Raw genomic sequence first — 27,173 nt, forward strand, 5'->3', positions numbered from 1 at the left:
AGGGGCCGAGCATTTGGAAGCTCCCTGCAAAACAGAAACAAAAACAAGTCCACCCCCTGCCCTCTTGATGTGTCCCAGTGTTCTGATTTGAGTTTCTTGGTTAATTGCATTAATAAAAATGCATCCAGCCAGATGCGCTCAGACCCATTACCAGCTGAGGACTGCACTGGAAACTCACATATCTGGGGCTCGACACAGCACCCCTGAGCTGCCTGGGACCCCGTGCACAGGAAGGGCGCCTTGTTTGGAAGCGGGGTTCCTTTGCTGGTGAACACCCACTGACCTCCCCTCCCATTCTGCTTTTACCCACCCCTGCCCCATCTTGTTTCTTTTTGTTTTGCAGATTCTGTTTTATTTTGACATTGTTTTTACTACCATTTTCACCATTGAAATTGCTCTCAAGGTAAAGCTCCATCCCCCCTCCCCCTCTCTTCCTGGCCTTTCTGCTGCTGTCTGTCTGGCTAACACACACGCTCCTGCTGGTGTTGGGTTCACTCTCAGAGCCACTAATCCGATTATGCTTATTTTTCAGATCCTAGGCAATGCAGACTATGTCTTCACTAGTATCTTTACATTAGAAATTATCCTTAAGGTAAAGCAACCTGAGCGACACATGCTGTCCGCCTCTCTCTTTGTGTACCTGTATGGCTGTCTCCTTTCTCTCTTCTGTCTCTCTCACTCTCTTTGTTCTCTCTCAAGCCTGCAATTGCAAAAGTTATTGTCCCTCGCTTTGGGTTGTGCTCTGGGCCCAGGCTCGCAAGCCGGACACGTGTGTCCCTGAGCCCCTCCTTTCTGGCTGCCCTTAAGCAGCTCTTGTCTGGAAGAGGCAAGCAGCTGCCAATGTTGCCCTTGAAGCTGCCACGTCACTGGTTGGCCCTGCGGCCCTCAGCCGCGCCCCTACACACAGGAGCACACGCCGTCGCTGGCTCCTGATGACAGAGCCCTGCTCAGAAGCCTCCTGGCCTCCTCTCCCCAAGAATGCCACACAACCTCAGAAAGTGGACCGCTCTGGGCCACCAAGAACTCACTTTACTGCTCACTTTGGATGGCCATCCATACCTTCCTCAGGGCATGGGGCAGACCTCAGAGCTAAGCTAGGATTGGGCAAGATTTGGAGCCAGAATCCCCACTGAGGGCTGTCAGCAGGTGACAACAGACTGCTCCTGACTCCTCAGGCACCTGCTGAGAGTCCTGGTTACAATGGCCTTTGCCTAAGCACAACCGAGGGAAAAACGTATTGGGAACTAAGCGAGATGAGAACCAGGTGCCCATAGGATCTTGGGCAGCCAGGTCCCTGCCCTGCCGGCGGCTGACCCAGCTCACCCCTGCCTGTGGAGCCGCTACCCCGGAGGTATCCTGAAAGCGGGCAGAGCCCCGTCCGAGCAGCCCTGGATGGAGGATTATTTCTGGGTTTTCCTAGCACACTTCTGAGCCTCTAAAGCAACGCATGGCCAAGCCCGTTCATCTGAGATTCAGGTTGTGAGTGTGAGCCCTTGGGTCACGTGTGCCTCTCCCAGAGCAAGGGTCTGACTCAACTAAAGGAGGCTTGCCTGGGACCGCCCAGCCCACAGAGCACAGACTCCCCATCCCGGTGGCAGGTGTGAGCCGATGTCCACACCCGCCTGGGACCACTTTCTCTCCTGGGGAAGCTCCCAAGCCCTGCCCAGCCCCTTCATGGAAGTGACTTCTGTCAGGGGCAGGTGCAGACTGAGTGGGCGGTGTTCATGGGGCTTCCACCCGGCTTCTGTCCCTGGTTGCAGCAAACCAGGAGCACGGCATGGAATTTTCTTTCCAGCTCAGGCAGAGTAGATCTGACCGGGCCCCGGTTCCCGGAGGTGGGGGAGGGGGCCTGAGCTGCTTTCCTGCCTGTGCTGAGGTGCAGCGATGGGAACCCCTTGTCTAGGCTGTGCTGCTTTTCTTCCTGGGCTTCAGACTCAGAGAGGCCAAGTTCTTTCCCAGACAAGCAAAGCCTAGGCCCACTTCTCAGTGCTCTTGTGGGCTTCAGAGGGTCTTTCTCCTGCAAGACCGCCCTGCAAGTGGAAGTGAGAGTCTCTCTGTGGGCATTGTCATGACACCATGGCAAAGCCTTCCCTCCCCTTCTCCCCCTCGCTCTTCTGGTCTCTTTCTTGCTCAGCGTGCTTCTGAGCACAAACCCGGTCCCCAGGCCTCTTCCTGCACCTCCTTCCTCCTGTGCCCTCTGCCTGGTCTGGAGGCCCAGCCTCGTGCCGCAGCATGGACGGCAATTGCTGTCCACCTGGGAACGCTTGGCCTTGACACTCGGAGGCTTGTAAGATCGCATCATTGGCCTGCGTGTTGCGAGGACTGTCAAGTAGAGAAGGGGGAAGGCAGAAAGAGACGAATGCATAGAAATGCAATGCAAAAGACAAGACGCCTCTAATACCAGAAGAGCTGCCCTTAGAGGAGGCACTAGCCCCCGGCAGGACAGGGCCCTGTGGCTCCCTGCCCTTCCCACTCGAAGACATCATAAGCCTGTGTCCCATTCCCTTTCCCTCTCCCAACTGGAAACACCCCAGTAATGGACCTTCCCTGGGTAACGACTTAACCTTTCAGAAACCAGGAATAGGTGGGTGGCGGTCAGAAAAAAGGCAAGGAAGGAGGCTCTGCGCGGGCCCCTAACGTGGCTTCTTTGTCCTGCATGCCACTGATGATTTTCAATAAATTCTGTTTTCCCAGCATCCACTTGTTCTTTCTCCCATGGCCACTCTTCCTGGGTGTGTATTCCACCCTGCCCCCATACACGTCCATGTGCTTCCTGAACTGCTGTCTCATTCAAGGGTCCCTTTACCCAACAGAGGCCCAAGCCGAAGGACAGCAGTTGGCCCCGTGAGCCCCATGTGTCCACCTCCATGCTGAACACTGTTTGCTGAATGCACAGGGCTCTGTTGGACCCCAGCAGTTGCTCGGAGGGTCCAGGCTAAGAGTCAGGAGAGCTTAGAGCCACACCTCCTGTAAGATGGAAACGAGGTGCTAGGGAAAGCACTCAGCCTTGTGCAAGCTCAGGGGCAGGTCTTCACAGGAGCCTCCTGCATGCCGTCTCTGGGGTCCCAGCCCACTGAGTCGTGCCACGCGACGCGAGCCCTTTTTTTATGTAATACACCTACTTCTAAACATTGTTGCAGAACACAGGTGCCCAAGTCCCCTGTGACCCCTGCTGTAAAAGATAAGTGGAAAGAATTAGGTTGCGAGGACTATTTCTGTCCCTCTCCCCTCCGTGTTTGCTTTAGAATTGCTCTGCAGGCACCCTGCACGGGCATGCTCTGATTCCAGAGAGATAAGCTGCACCCCAGGTGACCGGGAGCGGCTCTCAGCTTCCCACCCGTCCTCAGCTTCAGATTTTCCCCTCTGGCTGACACGTCCTCCCTGTGGCCTTTGACAGCCCTTCTCCTGGACGCCCCCCCCCCCCCCCCCGCCTGCAATTCCAGGCAGCCAAGGGGGAAGGCAGCTCTGCAGGAGGCAGCCGTGGTCTAGTCCTCGGATGCTCATCGTCACCTATGTGGCCTCCTTTTCAGAGTTTTTAGAGGGGTTCCACGTTGTTTCCTGCATGAGCCTCACAGAAACAAGGCAATAAAGGGAGCTCAACTTGCCTCATTCGGGAAGAATCCAGAATTCAAACCGCAGCTGCAGGGGGGAGAATTGCCTGCAGGGCAGAACCCCACGTGTGTTGCATGCAATGACCCAGAAGATGATGCTTGCAACCCTTTCGGGTAGATATTGTCGGGCACACTGAAGTCTCTTACTGCCCAATAAAACACACAGGGTGGGGTTCAAAGCCAGTGGTCGTGCTCTGAACCAAAACCGAACCACATCACCCCCTGAACACACTGCTTCTGCCTCTAGAAAACAGGCAACCTAGAAGTCTAGACTGTTTGGCAGAGCTCACCAGCACCACTTGCTGGAGGCCAGGAGGTGGAGGGTGCTAATAACCGGAGTCGTTGGTCCAGCTTCTCACTGGGCACTAGAGTGCCCAGTGGTCTCAGATTCCCAAAGACTGGGGGTTTCTTGGGACACAGGGCTGTCACTGATAGAGCCAGTTAAGTCCTGGGCAAATCAGAGCAGTTGCTCAGCCTCCTGACTCCCCCACCTCAGTATTCTCAGCTGGCCCTGAGGACAACAGCATTTGGAAAGGAGGGTGAGACATGTGCATACAAGGGACACCAGCCTGGGGAGCATCAGCAAGGGACTACTGAGGGTTGGAGCCGTGGACTTGTGACGGAGAAAGCAGCAGAGAACTAGAGAGGCTGGTGGGGGCCGTTTGAGAGGGCTTTGACTCCAGGACTGAAGAACCCAGCATGGTGTGCTGGGTGCAGAGGCCACCTTTACCTCTGGGGCTGGGGCTATTCCTTGCTGACTGTGTGATGGTGCAGAGCCCCTGTCTTGGCATCGTGTCTCCTTCTTTAGTCCTTCCTAGTCCCCAGAGGCAGTGCCTGGGTCCCTCCTGGAGGCTGCTGTGGGAGGAAGGTAGGGTGGGGGGTCTCTGGAGCATGGGCCAAGTCACCCTCACTGGTGTTTTCCTGTCCCCCTGCAGATGACTGCGTATGGGGCCTTCCTGCACAAGGGCTCTTTCTGCAGGAACTACTTCAACATCCTGGACCTGCTGGTGGTCAGCGTGTCCCTCATCTCCTTCGGCATCCAGTGAGTAGGGCTCGCTCAGCCCAAGACGGGGGCGTGCGGCTAGGAGGGGCTGTCAAAGAGGATAGCCCAACTCCAAGGACCTTCCTGCAGGGCAGTACAGGATGACTGTGATGTCACCGGGGCAGGGCCTTTGAAGCGCTACAACATGGTGGCTTTGATTTCTTGTCCCCATGTCCTCAATGGTATGGCATTTGGGGGTGTGTTGATGCAGCAGAATAGGTTGAAATATCTGGATTTTGCCAGGGCTGGGCCCAGTTACAAAGAAACTGTGGTCTTCATTCTCTTCTTGCCTTCTCAGCCGTGTGCCCAATCCCTAGGCTTCCCTTTAGCTGCCAAGGGCCTGCCATTGCCTTGGCCTTCCCTGACCCTCTGGCTCACCCCCTCTCTCTTTCACCTTGTTCTCCAAAGTACCTGTGGGGGACAGGGGAGATGGTGTGAGTGAGATAGAGAGAGAGAGACAGACAGACAGACAGAGAGAAACTGCTGATTCTCGTCTTGGCTGCCCAGTAGTGTCACTTGGCTAGCTTTACAAAACAAATATCTGCCCAGATTCCAGGGCCAGTCTTTTATTTAATTGCACTGGGGTACAGTCTGGGCTGGAAGGGGTTTTATAAGCTTTCCAGGTGATTCCCCTGCACAGCCGAGGTTGCAAACCTTTCTCCTATCTCACTACTAATTTCTGCCTGTTTCTAAGAGCTGATTGTGTTAATCCTGCACTTACACATGCATGTTCTTAGAAGGGGAAAAAAACAAAGCAAGAATCCTGTGAGGTAGGCAGGGCAGGTAATGTTATCATTGTTTTGTAGATGAGAAAAATGAAGTTCAGGACCTTACGAGATTTACTCAAGGTCATACCAAAGGCAGAGAAAGGCTTAAGTTCTGCAAGGCTTGGGTCTTCCTCCCCAAGATGTTTGCATGGCCGGTGGAGATAGGGTGGAGGCTGGGGCCGTGGAAGGTGAGACCCTTTTCTGTGATCATCAGTTACCTTGTCCTAAATCTTCTGCCTAGAAACTTCAGGGGTAGATACCTTGAACCAAGGCTCCTCCTCTTTCACCTGTTTTCCACACTTGGCTTGAAGTCCCTTCCATGTGATTCATTGCAAACTGAGCGCCTCCCAGTGCCTCCCAGAGCTACTGTGGTTAATAAGCTCCCCCCCCCACCCCCCACCCCCCCCCCGGGTAGGACCTGGCACTCTGGAAACCATCCAGACACATTGCCAGGGAGCCTGGGGGTCTTGCCTCTCCTGAAGAACAGGAGCCTGCGGCTCCCAGAATCCCTGTCTTGGCCTTGGCCTCCCCACTGCTTGGGACCTACTGTGTGGAGACCATTGAGTCCCCAAAGTGCTGTAAAGCAGTGTGTCACATGGAAGTGTGACGGGCACCCCCCCAGGGACATGTGTTGGAGAGGAACACTGGAAAACAGCCTCCCCACACCTGCCACTCCAGCCACGAGGCCAGAGGGGCCACCCTTGCCACACAGCACCAGGTCTCAACAGGCACAGAAATAAAAGCCGCTGTCTGTTCAGTTCTTAAGAAAAGGGCAGCTCAGCACTGTGGCTTATCGGGTAAAGCCACCACTTGCTGCACCTGCATCCCATACGGGTGCTGGTTCCAGTCCCGGCTGCTCCACTTCTGATCCAGCTCTCTGCTATGACCTGGGAAAGCAGTGGAAGATGGCTCAAGTCCTTGGGCCACTGAGCCTCCATGGGAGACCTGGAAGAAGCTCCTGGCTCCTGGCTTTCGATCAACCCAGCTCTGGCTGTTGCAGTCATTTGGGGAGTGAACCAGTGGATAGAAGAGTTCTCTCTCTCTCTCTGCCTCTCAAATAAATAAAAAAAATCTTTAAAAAAAATAAAAGGAAAGAAAAGGGCACCTCAAATGGCTCATGGAAAATGGAATTCAAAGATAAGTTTATTTTCTGAATTTTTTAAATCCATGCTTACAAGGAGTCTTTCAAAAAATAAATGAAAATGTGCATTATAAAAAAAAGAAAAAAAAAAAAAAAACTATGGGGGGGCCGGAATTGTGACGTAGCTGGTTAAACCTCTGCCTACAACCCCAGCATCCCATATGGGTACCGGTTCTTGTTATGGCTTTCACTTCTTTTTTTTTTTTTTTTTTTTTTTTTTTGACAGGCAGAGTGGACAGTGAGAGAGAGACAGAGAGAAAGGTCTTCCTTTGCCGTTGGTTCACCCTCCAATGGCCGCCGTGGCCGGCGCACTGCAGCCAGCGCACTGCGCTGATCCGATGGCAGGAGCCAGGTACTTATCCTGGTCTCCCATGGGGTGCAGGGCCCAAGCACTTGGGCCATCCTCCACTGCACTCCCTGGCCACAGTAGAGAGCTGGCCTGGAAGAGGGGCAACCGGGACAGAATCCGGCACCCCGACCGGGACTAGAACCTGGTGTGCCGGCGCTGCAAGGCGGAGGATTAGCCTAGTGAGCTGCGGCGCCGGCCCTGGCTTTCACTTCTGATCTAGTTCCCTGCTAATGCACCTGGGAAAGCAGCAGAAGGTGGCCCAAGTGCTTAGGCCCTGCCATCCATGTGGGAGACCTGGAAGCTTCAGGCTCCTGGTTTGGGCCTGGCGCAGCCCTGGCCATTGCAGCCATTTAGGGAGTGAGCCAGTGGATGGAAGATACCTCTCTCTCTCTCTTTCTGTAACTGTGCCCTTCAAATAAATAAATATGTCTTTTTACAAAAAGAACTATACATGAATTTCAAAATATTTTTGTACCAAAAAAAAAACTTTTCGAAGTGCCTTCAAAAGTGCCAAGCCCACTGCAAATGATTCACATAAAATTCCCATGAAATTCTTGCAACAACCTTAAGGGTTGATTACTGCTCCATTGTACAGATGAGGGAACCGAGGTTTGGGAGGGTTAGGCAGTGTGTCCTCGGTGACTCAGCAGTGCTGGGTGTGAGCTAAGGTTTGCCTTGCTCTAAGTCCTCTTTCTTTGACACAGGGATGCCCCCTTCCAACAGGGAGCGCACCGTGTTGCTGGTGATGCACGGTGAACAGCTTCCCAGGTGGCTTACTCACCAGCAGGAATGGCCCTGTCACAGGCAAGCTCAGGGTTCTGAGGGCGACTGTCCCATTCTGTGGCCGGAGTAGAAAGTCAAGAATTGGCCCATGATGGGAAAGTCCCGAGACACAGGTGTGCCTGGGATCGGCCTGTCAGCATACCTCCTCCACACGTTGTTTCCTGCTCCCCCAGAAACAAGAGGAGCTTAGCACGCTACCATGTTTCTCTCTCCCAGGTCCAGCGCGATCAATGTCGTGAAGATCTTGCGAGTGCTGCGAGTGCTCAGGCCACTGCGGGCCATCAACAGGGCCAAGGGGCTAAAGGTGAGGTGGGCAGGCCTCGGTGGAAGCTGAGCCCGATGGAGGAGATAATGGGCAGGCCAGGTGTCTGCTGGGTGGGGGACTGGACTTAGTCCCGGTTCAAGGCCTGGTCCCGTGATGAGCAAATGAACTCAGCCACTCCAAACCTGAGTTCCTAAGTGAAGCTGCAAAGGGGAGACCTCCACACAAACCTAGTGTCCCCTCAATGAGGAGTCCCCTTATATTCCTACCACCATCAAGTTAGTAGTAGAGCTTCTGTCCCTGTAGTCACCTGGAATCTCACAGGGGACTTTGTTCCACCGGGTTCCATTGCTCACTCACTACTGTAGGAGGGTTGCTTTGCCTCATTGAACTGACTTCTCCACCTTGAGGCAGAGGGGCTGCTTGTACTACCTCCCCAGAGAGGCCCATGGCACAGCTGAAGGAAGCTCAGGCTGCAGGTGTCTTCTGAAACCACACCCCCTTGCCCTGGCCCCCTGTTCCCACCACAGCACGTGGTTCAGTGTGTGTTCGTGGCCATCCGGACCATTGGGAACATCGTGATTGTCACCACGCTGCTGCAGTTCATGTTCGCCTGCATCGGAGTCCAGCTCTTCAAGGTAAAGTCTTGGCTCTGCTGCCTGCCCTTTCCATCAGTATTCCCAGGAAAGGGACCCGGGAGACACAACAGAAAGTGGACGTGGCCCAAGTCGTATTTGGAGTGAATGCAGTGTCCAGCCACAGCCCGCCTCGAGCCTCCCAAAGGAGAGGAGGAGGAGAAAGCCAGAAGGAGGCACTGCCCTGCCAGGCCGAAGGCCCGTCACCCTCCCAGCTTTCCTGCCCTCACATCCCTGCCCTTCCTTCTAGCAAGAAGGCGAGGACTTTCCTGTTCTAGAACCACGTGCCAACCACTTGCTTAACACCTGCAGCCAACACTTCCTCTCTACAGTGGCACATTCACCTTCCCTTGTAGCTTTCGGAGCCCTGTGTCTCTCCAGATAGCTCCCTGGCTGAGCCCTCCCCGGGGTCTTCCTTGGCTTCTGCTCACTTCTGCCTTCAGCCATTCAGTCCTGCCATTCTCTCACCTAACGCATCTCGACCTGCCCTCCCTGGCCCTCCATGGATTCCCTCCCACCTAATTCATGCCTCCAAGCCCAACTCCACTCCCTCCTTCCTCACAAGACCTTTCTGAAGGTCGGCTCTCAGGGGTTGGACTCCCCTTTGCGGAGTCCCAGTGGTACTGGTAGCACTGCGCGTCTCTACTCTGTCTGCTTGCTTATGTAAGTCATGTTTTCCACATCTGGGTTCTGCTCTTCTTGTGCTTTTTAATTCTGCAATCCCAAGCTCAGCGCTGGGCTGAGTGATGGCCACTGATCATTTTTGTGATTGCTTCATTGATTAATTACCATCTCTAGTCACTTTGTTCTTCTTCTGACTTCCAGGGGAAGCTGTACACCTGTTCAGACAGTTCCAAACAGACTGAGGCTGAATGCAAGTGAGTACAGCCTACAGGGCCAACAGCACCACGCTGGTGAGCTCTGGGGAGCCAGGGACTTGGCCTGGGAAGAGGGACGGTCTTTCTCCCTCATACAGAGCAGCAGCAGGACTTCTGCCCATGTGCAGTATGTGCTAACTATTCTGGAAGGTTCTGCCCACTGAAGTTCTCTCCAGTGGCTGGAAGTGTGAGGTTGAAGCCCATCCTGTCCCATCCCATCCAGCAAGCCAGGAGTCATTGGTGGGTTAGCTGCAAAGGGAGATGAGAGGCCCCAGAAGTGACTCTTTCTCCTCCTCTCTCAGGGGTAACTACATCACCTACAAAGATGGAGAGGTTGACCATCCCATCATCCAGCCGCGCAGCTGGGAGAACAGCAAGTTTGACTTTGACAACGTCCTGGCAGCCATGATGGCCCTCTTCACTGTCTCCACCTTCGAGGGCTGGCCAGAGTGAGTCTACACATCGAGGCCCAGCTGCCTGGCAGGAGAGGGCCTTGCGCCACTCCCCACGCTGCGCTCCCACCCTTGCAGAGGTCATACTTACTGGTGGCCTCCCCAGGCCATGAGCGTGTGCTTCTAGAGCAACCTGTGAACCATACTGACTGCTGATATTTATGAGGGGACGTCAGAAAGTTCATGGAAAATAGAATTACAAGATAAGTTTGTTTTGGTCTAAAACATTTTGAAATCCATGAACATAAGCGGTCTTCAAAAAGTTCGTGGAAATGCATACTATGGAAAACGTATGCATGGATTTTAAAACTTTTTACACCCGGTACACTTGCCTTTTACTTCCACCTATCCAAAAACTTCTAGAAATACTCCTTTGGGTTCTTTCTTGATAAGATGTCCACATTTATGAAACTCCAGCCAAAAATGAGCTTTGTTCTTGGATCACTTTATCAGGGGTCTCTGTCATTGCCCTACAGCATCTGGGAATGAGGACTGGGAAGAATTTCTCCAGTTTTTGGGCCCCTTGATTGCCATCACATTTGATCCCAAAGTGCACTCAAGATGGCAGAGATAACAGAGATGTCTCTGTTTCATTAGACTCTACCCCGGTCCCCCTAGAGGAGGCCTTGTCTGTATTCACAGTAGGAAGTGGAAACTGATATAAAAGCCTGGGTCCCATCCCCCTGCAGAGGCTGCGCCTTCTCACCTGGGCCAGCCTGTTGGTCTTTTATACTGTGTCACCTCCATCAGGCAGCTTTTCCATCAGGAGCTCCATATATCTTTGTATAGGCACCTGCTTTTCCCCAGTAGGTATTCCAGGGAAGTTACAATCAAAGTGTCAGAAAAATCTCAGTATTCTGAGTCAGTGACAGCACATGGATCTTATATGTGAGTCACTGTAGGTGATACCTAGAGAATAACCAAGTACTGTGCCAGGCACAAAGGAAGGCAAGGAGATGATCCCTGGCCATGCAGAATAGCCAGCGTAACTGGGCACACAGCCCAGGCCCTGATGAGTGGGACTGCCTAAGGATGAAACCGAGCCCGTGTTCATGATCTGAAGCTTGTGGGAAATGTGAGTAATTTTATCTCCATGGGTATTTGCTCTCAGCTAGATTTATTTCACGTTCTCCCTGACATCCTCTGAGTCTGTGCCAGTTTGCAAAGCTGTCTCAATATTTACCAGTTTTTCCACATTTGAAATTGATGTCCATGGCTCATGGTGCAGTTCTTTCCGGTTTCATATGCATTCTGTCACTAACTCACGAGGCAGGAACGCCAGGGATTATTGTCTCTATTTTAAAGATGAAGGATCTGAGGCTCAACGAGGCTAACTGATGCTTGCAGGGTCACACGGCCAGAAAGTGACAGGGCTGGGACCGGAGCCCAGACCTGGCCCCCCAGCCTTGAGCTGTTGCTGGTACCCCCATCCCAGGGACCCTGGGGGCAGCAGTGCTATCCTCCTACAGAGGTAACACTGCGTTTCCACGTCCCTCTGTGGGGCCTGTCTCCTCCTCCAGGCTGCTGTACCGCTCCATCGACTCCCACACGGAAGACAAGGGCCCTATCTACAACTACCGAGTGGAGATCTCCATCTTCTTCATCATCTACATCATCATCATCGCCTTCTTCATGATGAACATCTTCGTGGGTTTCGTCATTGTCACCTTCCAGGAGCAGGGGGAGCAGGAGTACAAGAACTGTGAGCTGGACAAGAACCAGGTAGCTCCCCAGCAAGGAGGGGAGGAGGAAGGCACAGGGAAAGCAGGGCCCACGAAAGCCATGGGCACAGCTGAGCTCCTACTGAGAAAGGGGCCACGGTCTAGGCAGAGATCCATGTGAATGCCAAGGTCACCTGTTCTCTTCTCAACCAGAACAGGGCTGCGGGTCCCACAAATCTCAGACACAGTGAATGTATTCCACAACACATTTTCATTAAGTTTTTACTTAAGGAGACTGTCAGATGGGCTCTGTGGGGGCGGGGGGGTCCTTATACCCTGTCTAGACATGGACGAGCTAGAAAGCACCCAGGTGGTTAGATGAAGAGGGAGGAAATGAGGACGAGAGAGTCCTGAGAGTTGTTGGTGTGTGAAGCAGAAAACTGCTCTGGGAAACCACTCTCAAATGGTTACTCAAGTCAATCATAAAGACCAGTGCAAGAAGGGGACAGCAAGGAGGCTTAAGTGGGAAGAGCTGTGCTGCCAGGCACCGTGGCGGGCTCCCTTATTAGCCTTTGCAAGGGGCTGACCGCTCCATTGGCGAGCAACAGGGCTCTGCAGGTGGGATGCAAGTGCAGTCACTGGAGTTAGCGCCCCAGCGAGAGTCCCACTCAGAGGCCCACTCTGTTGGTGGCGGGAATAGAACCCTGTCTGGGACTGAGGACTACACGGAAGGGAGGAGGGAGTGCAGTACACTGAGCCCGGCTCTACCCTAATGAAGCCCAAATAACCCCTTGTGGGTTTTGGCCTCCACATCTCAGCTTGAGACTCATCCTTTAGACTTCTAGGTGGACTCTGGACTGGAAGGAAGATAAGAAAAAGAGAGAGGCCGATTAGAAAGTGTAGATAAGAGATGGTTAGACCCTGGTCCAGCTCAGGTGAGCGACAGCGCAGATGAGAAGATGCAGGGAGGTGAAATCGGGAAGGCTTGGGGGCTGGATGTGGAGGGTGAGGGTGAGGCCGAGGTGACTCCCTGCTGCCTGATTTGGGGATCTAGGCATAGCGCAGAGAAATAGACTAGGCCGTTGCTGGCATCCCAGGAACCTCATTAACCCCAGGGCTCCTCCCCATCAGTAAACTTTGTCGTCTGACCTCGTGGACACTGGCCAATGAGAAGGGTTGATTCAGGATGGAAAAGAAAAATCAAGGCAAGAGGTTCCCCCAGGAAAATCTGTGACATAGTTCATGGGAACATGTAGGTAGTGAGTAAGTATTTACCACATGCTGACTCCCTGCAGACATTACCAGGTTGAAACAAGGAGATGTGTGCTCCTTACCTGTGATATAGATAAGGAGATTTGACCGGCAAGGACTCTGTCTTGATTAAGGGAGTGATGGAAAAAACCAGAACATTTCCCAGCTAGATTCCTTCTCTGACTTCCAGAGGTGCAAGAACTCGTTCACATCGCGCCCTTCTGTGCCACCCCCCACACATCATGCAGGTGACTAACCCCATTCTCTCCCATTGCCACCCCACCCCTCCGCGGCCTCCCTCCCAGCGGCAGTGCGTGGAATATGCCCTCAAGGCCCGGCCCCTGCGGAGGTACATCCCCAAGAACCAGCACCAGTACAAAGTGTGGTACGTGGTCAACTCCACCTACTTTGAGTACCTGATGTTCGTCCTCATCCTGCTCAACACCATCTGCTTGGCCATGCAGGTCAGTCCAGGGGGGAGTCTGCTCCCACGGGGCCTGCAATGGGAGAATGCCATGGGAGGCTGTACAGTGTGAAAGAGCTGCATGACCATCTCAGTTTGTCACTTCCCCGATAGCAAAGAGAGGCAGAAAAAGAGCTTGCCTCTTCCCCTACGAAAGGCCCAGGTCCCTTCTCGAGGGTGAGCTCCTTTCTGAGACCTTGTGAAAGCATCCATAAGCCCCTGCGTTGGTGAAGTGGTGGAGGTGGAGGACAGAGGCCTTGAGCGCATGTGCTCACTGTTGTCAGTAAGGCAGGGGGGGCAAGAAGGGTCACCCTAGTGCCACCTGCATTCAGGCGCCTCAGCTTGTGCCTGAGCCCTCTGGAGTGTCAGAAGTCTCCACAAAGTCATCATAACCAACCAGAGAAGGAGCACAGAACTCTACCAGGCTGTTCCCAGTACAAAAGGAGGGGATTCTTCCTTCCCTAGGCTCCTGCCACCTGGCTACCCACAGGCAGCTGCGTGGCCTTTGGGGGGGGGGTTCTGTCCAAAGAAGGTCTCAGTTGAGATGAGGGCCTCCACAGAGACTGGACAGCACATTGTGAGGAGTAGGGCTACCCAGGCCTCACCTTCATGGTTCCTCTCCTCCCTTCCACTCAGCACTACGGCCAGAGCTGCCTGTTCAAAATCGCCATGAACATCCTCAACATGCTCTTCACCGGCCTCTTCACCGTGGAAATGATCCTGAAGCTCATTGCCTTCAAACCCAAGGTAGGCCTCTGAGAAAGTGTCCGGTTCACAGGTGTTGGAGGAATGGACAGGAAGGAGCTATGGAGTGCAGACATTGAGAAAAGCAGAGTGAGGGAGGGGCCGTCATCAGTGACGACATCCCTTCTCCCACAGTACAGGCTCCAACGCCTACACCTGCCAAGAGTTAGGCCAGGCCAACTTTTTGAAACAGATTCTCACTTGAGGTCTTGGCCATGACTGGTGTCACAGGAAGCAGATTCCTGCCTGAGCTGAGCCTTTGCTTAGAGAGACAGGCGATGGCCCTTTTCCTTCCATTTCCCATCCTGTGCCTGGCCTCAAGCCCTAGGAGATAAGATAGAAAATGTAGTGCCCACAGAATGGCAAACCAAACCTCTGCAGGCCTCCCCTCCACACAGTCTCTGTCCTGCCTTCCTCCCTTTTTATTGGCTCTGCAGATCAACCTCACGGAAAACCTCAGCCAGGCCTGCCTTTGCTCAGGGCTTAGGGATGCAGCCTCCAGGCTCTAGCAGTTCCCTGCCTCACCATCCCTTATACCTACCTTCCAACACAGGAAGAATAGGTACCGTAAGTTTTCTCTGCTACATGCAGGGGAGAGAAGATTAGAACCATGTGCTGGAAGAGGTCAAGTAGGGAAGACTGGATTCTCTGTCTCTTTGGATTATCTGTGCCCTTCCTAGCCTGCCTCACTCTCACTGTCCCTGGGTCTAGGGGAAACAGACTGCTGTGAGCAGTGCTTTTCCCCTTTGTCCTCTGTAGACAGATCAGTCATGGCAGCACCGGCCTGGGATTCAGAGGGAGGCGCCCGCAGCAGCCCAGTGCCTCCCAGCCACTGCAGCACCCTCTGGAGCAGTGGAGAGGAAGGCTTGTTTCCGCGTGACTCGTGCACTTACTGACTTGAGCTTTCTGAGCCTTCTCTTTGCATCCCTTGCTGCTCCTCACAGCCACAACACAGATCAACGGGAGGCAAAAAAGAAGAGTTTGTGGCTATGTATCTATTTTCTGTTTAAAGTTTTACATCCCAGAATTGACAGGAGGTGGAGGGTCCTCTTGGGCTGCTGGATCCATGTTCAGTAACAAGATGTCCGTAGCCTTCTGTGTCCTGCACACACATCACTGCATGTAACCCTCCACACATCACTGTGCGATGGGTGTTAACATCCCCACTGCAGGGAGGAGGAAGGTGAGGCTGCAGCAATTAAGTGCCTGACATTAATTACATCACTATTATGAAGTGGAAGAACTGAGGCTAGAGCCTAGTCCCTCTGACTTTACAGTGGATATATATTTTCCACCACACCAAGCTGTTAGCAAGCGCTTTTCAATGTCAAGTGCTCTCCTGGGGATGTCTCAGAAAGAAAGGAAATAACCTTCGAGCAACTTAGAAGACAAATGAGATGGTGTTCTTACAATGCTGTCTCTTCCTCACTCAAAGAACGCCTAGGAGCGTTGGCTAATTTTCAGAGAAGACTCCGAATGGACATCACTGGGTGATGACACTGGTACTGTCCTACCTCCTCCAGAGAAGAAAATAGTTCTTTTTCACTTTCCCTTCAAGACTATTCTGTCTTAGGGTCCCAACCTAGGAAGGACCATTGAAGTGCCTTCTATAAGGCCTGTAGTCTCTCTCTCTTTTGACACATGTCCAGATTCCACGTCCCAGACTCCAGGAATACTGGAAGGTTCACCACCCACAGCAGCATGACCCAGTGAGGCTAGGAATGCAGAATCACTGCCAAGTTGAGCTTTAGTCTCAGATGCCAGCGTCTCAGTAGGAAACTGGCATCATTTCATCTACTGTCATGGGACATATGGTTTAAATATTTCAAAGCCTTGAGTCACCCCACAGTTGACTCAGCTGTGTTTCTGCTGATGGGTGCCCAAGGCGGCCTACAGAGGCTAGCAATGGCTTTCTGAATCAGGTCTCACGAGCACAGGAGGTGGGTGGGGCACCCTGCCCCAGGAAGCACATGAAATTGACCCTGCAGGAACCACAGCCTGAAACACTTTCTACCTACGTCCTGCAAATCAAGGAACAAACTAGTTTCCTAGGAAGTAGCCAGTTGGGGTGGCCTCAACTCTAAGTGTCCCCTGGTGGCCTCAGTCTCTAGTTTTCTGTAATAAGAAGAAGAGGAAGCAAAATAAGAAAGACTTTCTAAAGATGGTAGAGAGCCTCCTGGGACCATTTGCATTTCCCACATGCCAGGGTCAATCTATGCCATAAGCAGAGAATAAACTGGCTCAATCTTCCTGTTAATTCTTCCAAAGGGACTTCTGGCAATAGATGGTAAAGGCCATTGTCTCTGGTTGGCCAGAAAAGGCTGGGAGTTGGGAAGAGCCCCGAGGGGAGCCAGGTCTCCTGAATCTTCATTAAGCTATGTCTTCCCTTAAGAAAGAACAGCCCCAAACAGGCAGAAAGCCAAACCAGAAACCATTGAGCACTGGTGGAAATCTCTCACTGGATCTGTCCCCAGAATGAGTGGGCCCTTACCAGTGACCTGAACGAGGTGAACTGCAGCTGTCCTAGCTCACCCGTCACCAGGCTCCAGTTCTGCATGTTTACATCACTGGCATGGTTGTTGGTACACCAGAGCAGTGAGTTCATACTTGGAAGCATTAGCTGTGAAAGCATGATTAGGCAGCAAGGATGGAGGAGGCTGACAAAACTGTAGTCAGGGAGAAGTTATCCAAGTTGTCACTGCTCAGGTTTTCTTCTGTATCCTAATTTTAGTCTCGTGCTTGGTTGGTTGCTTGATCCATCAGTTGGCCAGTTTGTTCTCTTGCTTCCTTTTTTCACTGCTTTCATGGTGGTTGATGTTCCCGATCTCTTCATTTCTATCCATTCTCCCATAACTCCATGGAAAGTGGATTCACTCCTAAATCCAAATGCCCAATTCCTTGAATTCATCCTGTTCACACACAGACAAACACAGGTGAATATAAATCAATGTAGAAAGCTTCAGTCTGCAACAAAACTTCTATAATCTGTGGAGACAGCATGAAGAGAGTGGGGTAGACAACGGTAGTGCTGATTCGAATACCTGATGGCAATGCAAAAGAAGTACCTTCCTTGGAAGTGGGAGATAGCTACCTGTAAGCAACTGGACGATCCCTGGGTCCCACATGAGTCAGTGTGAGAAAGTTTTGCTCTATGGATAACAAAACAGCTAGCTTGTCCTCCTGTCACAAGCTGAAACTCATCAGCCAATACAGGAAAAAAAATCATTTGAGATATCCTTTCTAAGTAATAAAAATCATCTACTGGGGCTGGCACTGTGGTGCAGCAGGTTAAGCCATCATCTGCCATGCCAGCATCCCATATAAGCACCAGTTCAAGTCCCTTTTGCTCTACATCCTATCCAGCTCCCTGCTAATGTGCCTGGGAAAGTAGTGGAAAATGGTCCATGTTCCTAGCTCCCTGACACCTATGTGGGAGACCCAGATGGAGTTCCAGGCTCCTGGCTTCAACTTGGCCTAGCCCTGACTGTGGCAGCTATTTGGAGTAGTTGGGTGCAAAATATTCTCTCTCTCTCTCTCTCTCTCTTTTTAACTCTGACTTTCAAATAACATAAATAACTTTTTGAAAAAATTATCTATTGCCTAAGAATAAGTCTAGCAGAAAGTAACTAAGATCTCTACAGAGAAGATTATAAAGTTTTATAGAGAGGAATTTTGGAAAAACTCATAACTAATAAGAAATATATTGATGAATTGGGAGACTCAGTAAGAGTCTCATTTCTCCTCCAACTGATCCTTGGAGTCAATACGATCCCAATCCAAACTCCAAATCAAACCTTATCTGAGGTGAGATGAGGGAGCCACCCAGCAAACCTTCTAGGCCAAGGAGGATGAGCTGGGTGCTCCTGAGGCATCGGCCCATTCGGGCAACTCAGGTATCACTGTGGAGTGAGAGAGTGCAGGAACCTGGTACAGGAAGCCAGGCTAGTCATAGACAAGCCACTGTCAGCTGCAGATTTGGGGACCAGCAAGAATGAGGGTATCTTTTGTTGCCTGGGGTTTGCTGTTGACTGTGCCTCCACAGGGATGACCAGGGAAAAAGAGCTAGAAGAGGCGATGAGATGGAGGCGAGGCTACAGCTTCTCCTCATCTGCCTGGGAAGATAGGGGTTCACCCCAAACGGAAGGTTCCAGCTGCCCTCGCCCCTGGGGGCTCCTTCATGGCTCATGGAGGGTGGAGAAGCAAGGGCTGCTGCTTTAGGGACTCACCTAAAGATTAAGTGTCCCCGATTTTGACCTGTTCTTGGGTCTTTTTTAAAAATTTGAATGGTCTAAAATTTATTATTCTTATTTATTTGAAAGGCAGAAACAGACAGACAGAAATAGTCAAACACGACTCCATCCACTGGTTTACTCCCCACATGACCACAACAGCTGTGGCTGGGTCAAGGTCTCCTATATGGATTGCAGGGACCCTAGGTACTTAAGCCGCAATCTGCTGCCTTCCAGGGCACATTAACAGGAAGCTGATATCCAGAGAGGACTCAAACCTGGTCCTCAGATGTGGCATGTGGGCATCTCAAGCCTCTTCTTCACCATTATGCCAAATGCTTCTTCCCATTCTTGGTTCTTGTTGACCCTCCAGCTCACTATCTTATTTATCACTGAAAACTTTCTGTTCAGCCTGATATTCATTTTCCAATGTAAAGCAAAGCCATCAACAAATACCTTGACCAATCTTATATCAATTCCTACACTTAGAGTAAGCAACACAGGGAAGGGAATGACACATTAAGTGCCTATGAAGAACCAGACACTGGGCTCTATGTTTTATTCCTTATCTCATTCAATGCTTAAGACAGGTAGAGGTCAGAGAAAGACTAAGATTAGTGACATGTCCAAGATTGCAGAGCTGGTTTTTCTGTTTTATTGTCTGTAATAAACACTTACTGTCCTGTTTATTATCTACCCCACACTGCTCTAAGCACCTGAACAAATGTGAGTTCAGTTAAACCATCATAAAAATCCTGAGATTTTAAGCCAAGCTCTCCCCTGCACCCCACTAAAAGAAGACTTGTGAGCAGGCTGGTTGTTGCTGTGCCTTTGGTGGGTCCTCAACCTATGTGAGTTTCTTGCCTATAATCGGAGGAAAAAATGAAAGCAAGCTATTCCTAAGTAACAGCTCTATGGAGCTGACTGCATCCCTTGTTCCTAGGCCCTTCCTCCTCTGAGGCCCCTGCTCTCCCCTTACCTCTCATACGGCCCTTCTGTCTTTGGCCTCTATGTTTCCTTGGATTGGCACTGACTTTCTGGATTTCTTTCCAAATCTCAATTGACAGCTGCTTTAGGAGAGGGGGAAGTCACCATATAGGTGAGTTCAGGGCCAAGAAGCCACAGCCTGATACACACTCATATTCACATGTATCCACGTGTGGGCGCACACCCATTTTCATGTCTCCACATATATGCACACACACGCACATATTTGCATCAATCCATGCACACACACATATGCCACACTTATATTCATGTGTATATATACACACACACACACACCACACACATCCATTTGCAGTAGAAAAATTTGCAAGTTGTGGATTCAAAAACCAAATTGCTGAGTCCCTTAAAGACAAACTCTCCTACTCATTTTTGTGTCCCATGAGAAACCTTCAGTGAAAGCTAAATGCTTGCATGTATGAGCATTCTAGAACTGGAGAATGTTGCTCCCCCTCTTCGTGGAGGAACGACACTAAACCCTGCCTAGTATTCATATCCGAGTCACGGCACCATTATGTCGCTCCCCCTCTTCGTGGAGGAACAACACTAAACCCTGCCTAGGCTTCCTATCCGAGTCACAGCACCATTATGTTGCTCCCCGTCTTCGTGGAGGAACGACACAGGACCCTGCGCTGTTCTTCTGTCTGCTCGGCCCTCCCCGGGTTTGCTGCTGGTTCTTCCCGGGTTGGCTACTGTCCCTTCCACCTCTGTGGAAGGGCAGTTCCCCCTGCCACATTCCCCACTTCCGCAGGGGAGCAGCACACCGCCGGCCGGCTCTCTCGGGGGCTGCACAGGTGTTCCCTTAGATGTTTCCCTTAGATGTTCCTGGTGCATGCCGTCTCTCTCCTCCTTTATAGTCCTCTTCCACCAATCCCAACTCTGCTACCCACACGCCGAGTACGCTGCTCTCCTCCAATCAGGAGCAGGTCCCACAGTTTATTGGTTGAACTGGAGGCAGCTGTGTAGAAGCTGTTTCCCTTCTCAGCGCCATATTGTGGGAGAGCAGATGCATAGAATAAGTCTTAATTCCAGTAACTTAGTCTAGTCCGAGTTGCTCCCCACAGATCCCCCTTTCTTTTTATTTTTTGGCGTTGATACGCACCTGTCTTCGGTGCCCCGCGGCACACACTCTGTTCTGCTTGCTAGAGTTGCCCACAGGTGCTTACAAGCCCCATAAATCAGGCAAACCGAATCCAGGTCCTCTCTTCGCCATGTTGTGAGGAGGTTTTTAGGCGCTGATGCGTGCCTGTGTTCGGTGCCCTGCAGCGCATGCTCTGCTCTGCCTGCAGGTGCTTACAAGCCCTATCAGGCAAACTGAATCCAAGCCTTCTCATTGCCATATTGTGGGGAGGCTTATTGGTGTTGATTCGTGCCTATCTTCGGTGACCTGCAGCTCATACTCTGGTCGAGCTGCCTACTGGTGCTTACCGCCTTACTAATCAGGCAGACCGAATCCAAGCCTTCTCATTGCGGTATTGTGGGGAGGCCTTATTGATGTTAATTCGTGCCTGTCTTCGGTGACCTGCGGCACATAAGCTGCTAGCCGCCCGCAGGTGCTCACCACCTCCCTAATCAGGCAGACCGAATCCAAGCTCTCTCATTGCTGTGTTGTGGGGAGGCCTTTCTATTTCTCTATTTCTCTATCTCCGGGCATTCCTATTTCTCCTGTTTTACTTCTATCTTCCAGCATTCCTATTTCTCTCATTTTACTTCTAAACTTCTGTTTCTCTTATCCCTGCGGCTTCCCGGCGCCCGCCCCGAGGCTGCTTCTCTGCGGCTTCCCGGCTGAGCCGCTTCAGCCTGCTTCTCTTATCTGCGCGGCTTCGCGGCTCTGCGCGGCTCGGCTTCGCGCGCACACTCCGCGGTCTCGCACTAGCCCAGCATTCCCTATCTACTTGTGCCCCGCACGCTCTCTCTGCGCGCGGCAGCCTCCGCGAGTCACACAGCCCCAGCTCACGTCTCCGCCACTAGTATTCAATCTAAGTTCCCCGGGCTAACCTGGCGAATTCAACCCAGCTCACGTTTCCGCCCCACGATCTGGCTTCCCGTCCTTTGCTCCCCGGGCTAATCAGACGGATCCCAACCTGGCTTACGTTCCCGCTTCTGGTTTCAACTCTTCGCCCCCCATTCCCGGGCTAACTTGAGAATCCCAAAGTGGCTTTCGTCTCCGCCTCGGCCTGCCCCCCGCGGCTTCAATTTCCCTAACATTTTTCTCTACCTGGTATGTTTCCCCAAGCTTTCTTCCAACAATATTCCTCCCTCATTTCTCCTGGCTTCTCCCCACAGTCCGTATCCGAGTCTATGCCTAGGCTTTCAATAGCTTCTTCCGGCACCTTTTTCGTCCAGCTTTTCCCTAGGCTGTTTGCTAGTCTCTCTCTCCGATATTTTCCCATTTCTTCCCGTTTCTTCCCTCCTAAGTTTCCTATCCGAGTCACGGCACCATTATGTCGCTCCCCCTCTTCGTGGAGGAACGACACTAAACCCTGCCTAGGCTTCATATCCGAGTCACGGCACCATTATGTCGCTCCCCCTCTTCATGGAGGAACGACACTAAACTCTGCCTAGGCTTCCTATCCGAGTCACGGCACCATTATGTCGCTCCCCCTCTTCGTGGAGGAACGACACAGGACCCTGTGCTGTTCTTTCGTCTGTTCAGCCCTCCCCGGGTTTGCTGCTGGTTCTTCCCGGGTTGGCTACTGTCCCTTCCACCTCCGTGGAAGGGCAGTTCCCCCTGCCACATTCCCCACTTCCACAGGGGAGCGGTACACCGCCGGCCGGCTCTCTCGGGGGCTGCACAGGTGTTCCCTTAGATGTTCCCCTTAGATGTTCCTGGTGCATGCCGTCTCTCTCCTCCTTTATAGTCCTCCTCTGCCAATCCCAACTCGGCTGCCCACACGCCGAGTACGCTGCTCTCCTCCAATCAGGAGCAAGTCCTACAGTTTATTGGCTGAACTGGAGGCAGCTGTGTAGAAGCTGTTTTCTCCTCTCCCAGCGCCATATTGTGGGAGAGCAGATGCATAGAATAAGTCTTAATTCCAGTAACTTAGTCTAGTCCGAGTTGCTCCCCACAGAGAACAAGAAAAAGGAAGTCAAAATGTGAGTGTCAGAAAACATTAGGATCATTGATGTTGCATTGGTGCAGAAATCTCTTCACCCTCCTGCCCCGTGTCCCAGAGACTCCCCGTCTCTAGAGGCAGCTCTCTACTGGCTCACACTGCATCGAAGTGTTCCTCTTGGTGGCTTCCACTCACCAGTACTTCTTTGTACTTTCTTGGAAAAGAAATCCTCGCCCAGGAGGGAGCCAAGGCAGGGGCTTGCTGGGCATGTGCAAGGCCACCAGGGTCCTCTCCCTTTCCAGCTGTGCAGGATGGAATTGAGGGCCTCATGGTTCCCTACGTGGGGTTCCCAAGACAGACCTTCTGTACTGCGCCTCCCTTTTGCTAAGAGTGTCTTTGGTGCAAATATACTAGGTAAAGGGAGAGTAATACCCCTGCCCAGGCTGGTGCTTTAGCCAGGGGTAGGCTCAACAAGTGATCTCAGCCCAGGGGGATAACCCTGGTCACCAGCAAGAAATGCATAGATCTCTCTCTCTCTCTCTCTCTCTCTCTCTCTCTCTCATTTACTTATTTATTTGAAAGGTAGAGAGAGAGAGAGAGACAGAGCACTGCTATCCATTGCTTTATTCCCCAAATGACCACAGTGGCTGGGGCAGGGGCAGGCCCAAGCCAGGAGCCCAGAACTCCACTGGAGTCTCCCACGTGGGTGGCAGGGCCCCAAGCACTTGGGTCATTATCTGCTGCTGTCTCAGGTACATTAGCAGGGAGCTGGATCAGAAGCAAAGCAGTCAGCATGAGACCCAGTGCTTTGATATAGATGCCAGAATTCCAAGTGGCAGCTTAACCCGCTGTGCCACAAGTAGGCCCCCAAATGCACAGCTCCTGTAATCCCTTTTGAGGAAGGCATTTGCACCATGAGGTAGGCATTCAAGGTACTAGGAAGTGCCTTGAAAGCTTCTCTGGGAGTGTGGGGCCCTGCCACTCCCCGCTGCATCCAGCTCTGCTCTGTGGGGAGGTTTCACAGAAGTCTTATCGTGGTGACTGAAGAACAGTGGAGACCACGCCAGGCTGGGACAATCTGGGAGGCCACTCTTGGAGGATCTCACATGGCAGCTGGGCCTGGGAGGAGGCACAGGTTTTTATGACTTACCACAGGGAAATGGTCAAGAGCGAGGGCTCCATCTGAATGCAGCCCGGGGCATGGGAGCCCTGAGGAGGGGATGAGGGTTGGAAAGCAGGACCGGGGCACACCCAGGACTTGCATCGGGAGCTGCTCAGGGCTAATCAGCCGGGAAGAGTCACTCTATCCTGGCCCTTTTCCTTCCAGCAGGACGGGATGGTCTCTGGTGCATCCTTCCATCCTTCCAAATGCTAGCACACAGGAGCACCTTGCACTTGTTAGGTGTCCTGTGCATGTCACCTCCACAAGACAGAACCAAAGTTCGCCTGCACAGTGTGCCCAGCTGCCATGGAGGGGGCCCCAGCACCAGCATCCCAGGAGGAGATCCCTTCAGTTCTCTTCCCAGTCTCAGTGGTGACCCCTGCTGGCCGCCGGGGAGGGAAGCAGAGACAGCGGCCCCTATGCCCACATGGCCACCCTCTGGGGTGGTGCCCAGCAGGAGCTACAGCAGGGTCCTCTCTGCTCGGGAAACCCTGGGTCGAGTGGGAGGAGGTGGGTTTTGTGTGCAGACTCAGCACGAGTGGTGTGGAGTGCTCTCCGGGATTGCCCCGTCAGCTCTGGAAGTCAGTGCTTACAGGCTTCCTGGAGGAGGGAACCCTCATCTTTGGGTTTATATAACTGCTTTGCCATAAGCCGGTTAACAGCCCACAGGAAACAGTTTTAGAAGTTTGCAGAGGCATCCCTGTGATCCCAGGAGGCAAAACTGCCATCCAGTTTTTTGGGGGGAGGGGCTGTGTTGTGTCCTGCCCGGGGAAGGATTATCCCATGTGTCCTGGCAAAGCGTCTGGGAGGTGTTGGTCACAGGGGGGCCTGTGATGGGTCATATGCAGTGGAAGCCAATTCCAGGGTCCTCCTCCAGGGCTGGCCAACTGCCAAGGTTTAGCACAGACAAGACCACCGGACAACACAGTTTGCCTTGTGGGACTCAGTATTTCCTCACTGATCTGGAATTTTCCACTTAGAAAACCTTAACACCAATCAAGCATATTTTCTTTTAGAAATCGTGTGGAAACTTAGAGGTATTCTTTAAGGCCAGTGGTACTCGGTCCCTTCTAAACCCCAGACCCTTTATGTGATAAATACTTAGGAAGATCTCCTTAATTGTCCTTAAATAAATCCATGGGAAACTGATACAATTCACATGTATGCATACAATGCCAAAAATATAATTCCTTTCCTACAATGCAATGAGGAAAGATTGTGCTTAGTAGAAGCAAGAACATTCCACACACAACAAAGTAGAGGATAATGAGAGAAGACCTGAGACCTGAGAATAAGACCTGGTCACACCTGTGGGGCCTTGCTTGCAATTAGCACCACCCCCGGAACATCTGCCATACTTCCTCCTTGGGCAGAGCTGCCCCACACATTGCAGGACATTGAACATGCACGCCCCCGCCCCCACCCAATATGCCTCCTGGATCCCCTGTGATGACCTCCAGTCTCCTAACTGTCCCCATTAGGAACCCTGCCTCCAGCTGAAGAGGGACTTCATTCAACTCCTTTGGAGGTTATAGTTGAAATTTTCTTATCTACCACACCTCCTGCCATCAATGGAATCCATAGGCCCAGAAATGCACCACAAGAGTAACATTAAAAAGCACAGTAGGGTAGGCATTTGGCCTAACAGTTAAGCCACTGGCTGGGATGCCTGCATCCCATATCCACGTGCATGGGTTCCAGTCCCAGCTCTGCCCCAAGTCCAGCACCCTGATCACGCAGACCCTGGGAGGCAACAGGTGTTGGATCGCTCAAGTAGCTGAGTTCCTGGAACCCTGTGGGAGACCTGGGTTGAGTTCTTCCCTTCCTAGCCCAGCCCTGGCTATTGCAGACATTTGGGTTCTCTCTTTCTCTCCCTTTCTCCCTCCCTCCCTCATCCTTGCCTCACTGTCTCTCAAATAAATAATTTCTTTTGTTAATTTTAAGGCATAGAGAAGGGAAAGGGAGGCAGACAGCTGGGGGTGGATTGTGGCACCTCCTTCTACACCCCAGCCTCTGAGAGCAGTACAGGATGAAGAGCCTTAGGCCGTGTGAGGTGTAGGCCATGTGCCTGCTTCTGGCTGCCTGCCTTGCAAGTTGGCGTTACCCTGATTATTGTTTATTTGTGGAGTGCCCACAGGCTACTGAGAACAGGCAGGCACACTTGGGCTGGTGGGGAGCAGCTCGGACTGGAATTTGCATATTCCTAGCAACATTGTGACAACTTGCTTTCCTGCCTGGGTTTGAGCACTGTCAGGTTACTGTGAATGCTAAAAAATAATTACAGGACTTCCACAAAGCCTTCATGCCGGAAGGGCAGTGTTAGCTATTACATGTAATTGTTTAATATGGAAAACCATTCATACCGTCTAGAAAAGCCCAGTGGGAGAGTGCCCTGCGGTGCCCAGCTCCATCCCTGCCCCCGGGAAGGCCATAGGAACACAGGGAAGAGGGATTCCGGCTTGCCCAGGGGCTACCGCATGAGCTCCACCTGTTTCGAGGGCAGGAAGGGCTTTCCATGATGTGAGAGGCAGCAGGCAGTGCCACCAGCAAGGCTGAAAGAACCAAGCTTCTCAGAGAGCCAACAGCATCAGCTCTGACAGCCCTCTGCGCAGGTGCACTCTCGCTGCACCAGGCCCCGTGGGAATTCACAAGCTCCTGATAAAGCCCTGGAGGGCACGGGGTAGAACCACTCCCATTTTGCAGGTCAGAAAGCTGAGATGTGGAGAGGTTAGGTCCCCTGCACACACAACTCACGGCTCATCTCTGCGAGTGAAGGCAAAAGGTGGGCTCATTCCTTTCAGCAGGACCAGACCCACCCCTTTGCCAAGCAGTGAGTCCTGGACAATCAGCTGCACCGTGGGAGCTGTGAAGGCATTAGGCAGGAAGGGACCTGGCTGGTGTGGGTCTGGAATGCTCTAACCAAGGCCTAGTTCAGCTGAGTTGAACTATGAAATGATTCAGGGCAGGCTGCCACGGGTCCAAGCTTATTACAGCAAAGGCATGGGACTGCTGCTTGTCCCCTCACTCCCAGAGATGCCTCCTGTCCGTCCTCCAAAGAGCCCGTGGTGATGTGCCCCTGACCTGCAAGCTGCCTGCATCCGGCACTGTGTCTTCCTACCTCATCCAGCTGCTGGGATGCAGCCGTCCAACACCCCTGCCCTGGAAGAGGCTCTTGGAGAACTTGCTCGTTTGTACAGCACGGGCAGGCGGGAAACTACCCCGAAGTTCCCAATGGCCCCAAGAAGAGCTTAGCACAGAACTTGCTGCTCTCTCGGGAGGTCCGGCTTGTTCCGAGCATGTCTGTGTGCTCAGGATGAGTTGATAAGGAAACGAGGGAGTGAGCACGTGCACGAAGGCCTTTGCAACTTGCCTGGAGAGGAAAGTGCTCAGTTCCAAAGTAAAACCAGAGCAGGTGGCGTCCAGGAGCATACCTCCCCCGGTGGGGGCTAAGCTGCCTGTGCCCTGTGTGTCTGCAGGCGCTTCTGCGTGACCCCAGCACAGGACAGGCTGGGCCCTGACAGGGGAGCACCCAGCTGGGCGCTGCTTTCTCTGTTAGAGGCACTCAACTCCATGACTGCCGTGATGTTAACTGACGTCCTGTGTCACACAGTTCACGTTACCTCTGCTTGCTGTCGCTTTCCATTTGCGTCCCACCGTACTGCAGGGATCAACCCGACACTGA

The 27,173-nt window shown here is 52.4% G+C and overlaps 1 protein-coding gene across 32 annotated transcripts in view; it reads left to right on the forward strand.

The window, feature by feature from the left end:
• The window catches only part of CACNA1C (calcium voltage-gated channel subunit alpha1 C), a 740,475-nt gene that overhangs the window by 653,612 nt on the left and 59,690 nt on the right, over positions 1-27,173 (forward strand). For 19 of the 32 annotated variants that reach the window (NM_001136522.1, XM_051849901.3, XM_089303266.1 and 16 more), the window contains 9 exons: positions 344-403; positions 4,547-4,653; positions 7,910-7,997; positions 8,486-8,593; positions 9,416-9,468; positions 9,771-9,917; positions 11,441-11,642; positions 13,138-13,296; positions 13,932-14,042. In NM_001136522.1, coding sequence (NP_001129994.1) covers positions 344-403; positions 4,547-4,653; positions 7,910-7,997; positions 8,486-8,593; positions 9,416-9,468; positions 9,771-9,917; positions 11,441-11,642; positions 13,138-13,296; positions 13,932-14,042 — 1,035 coding nt within the window. Of the gene's footprint in view, positions 1-343; positions 404-532; positions 593-4,546; positions 4,654-7,909; positions 7,998-8,485; positions 8,594-9,415; positions 9,469-9,770; positions 9,918-11,440; positions 11,643-13,137; positions 13,297-13,931; positions 14,043-27,173 lie in introns of all 32 variants that reach the window. The other 13 variants (XM_051849907.3, XM_051849906.3, XM_051849922.3 and 10 more) reach the window with 2 other exon arrangements.

This window comes from Oryctolagus cuniculus, chromosome 9 (assembly GCF_051225735.1).
Source record: "Oryctolagus cuniculus isolate XC-2025 breed Fujian yellow rabbit chromosome 9, ASM5122573v1, whole genome shotgun sequence".
In the NCBI taxonomy this organism is placed as follows: Eukaryota; Metazoa; Chordata; class Mammalia; order Lagomorpha; family Leporidae; genus Oryctolagus; species Oryctolagus cuniculus.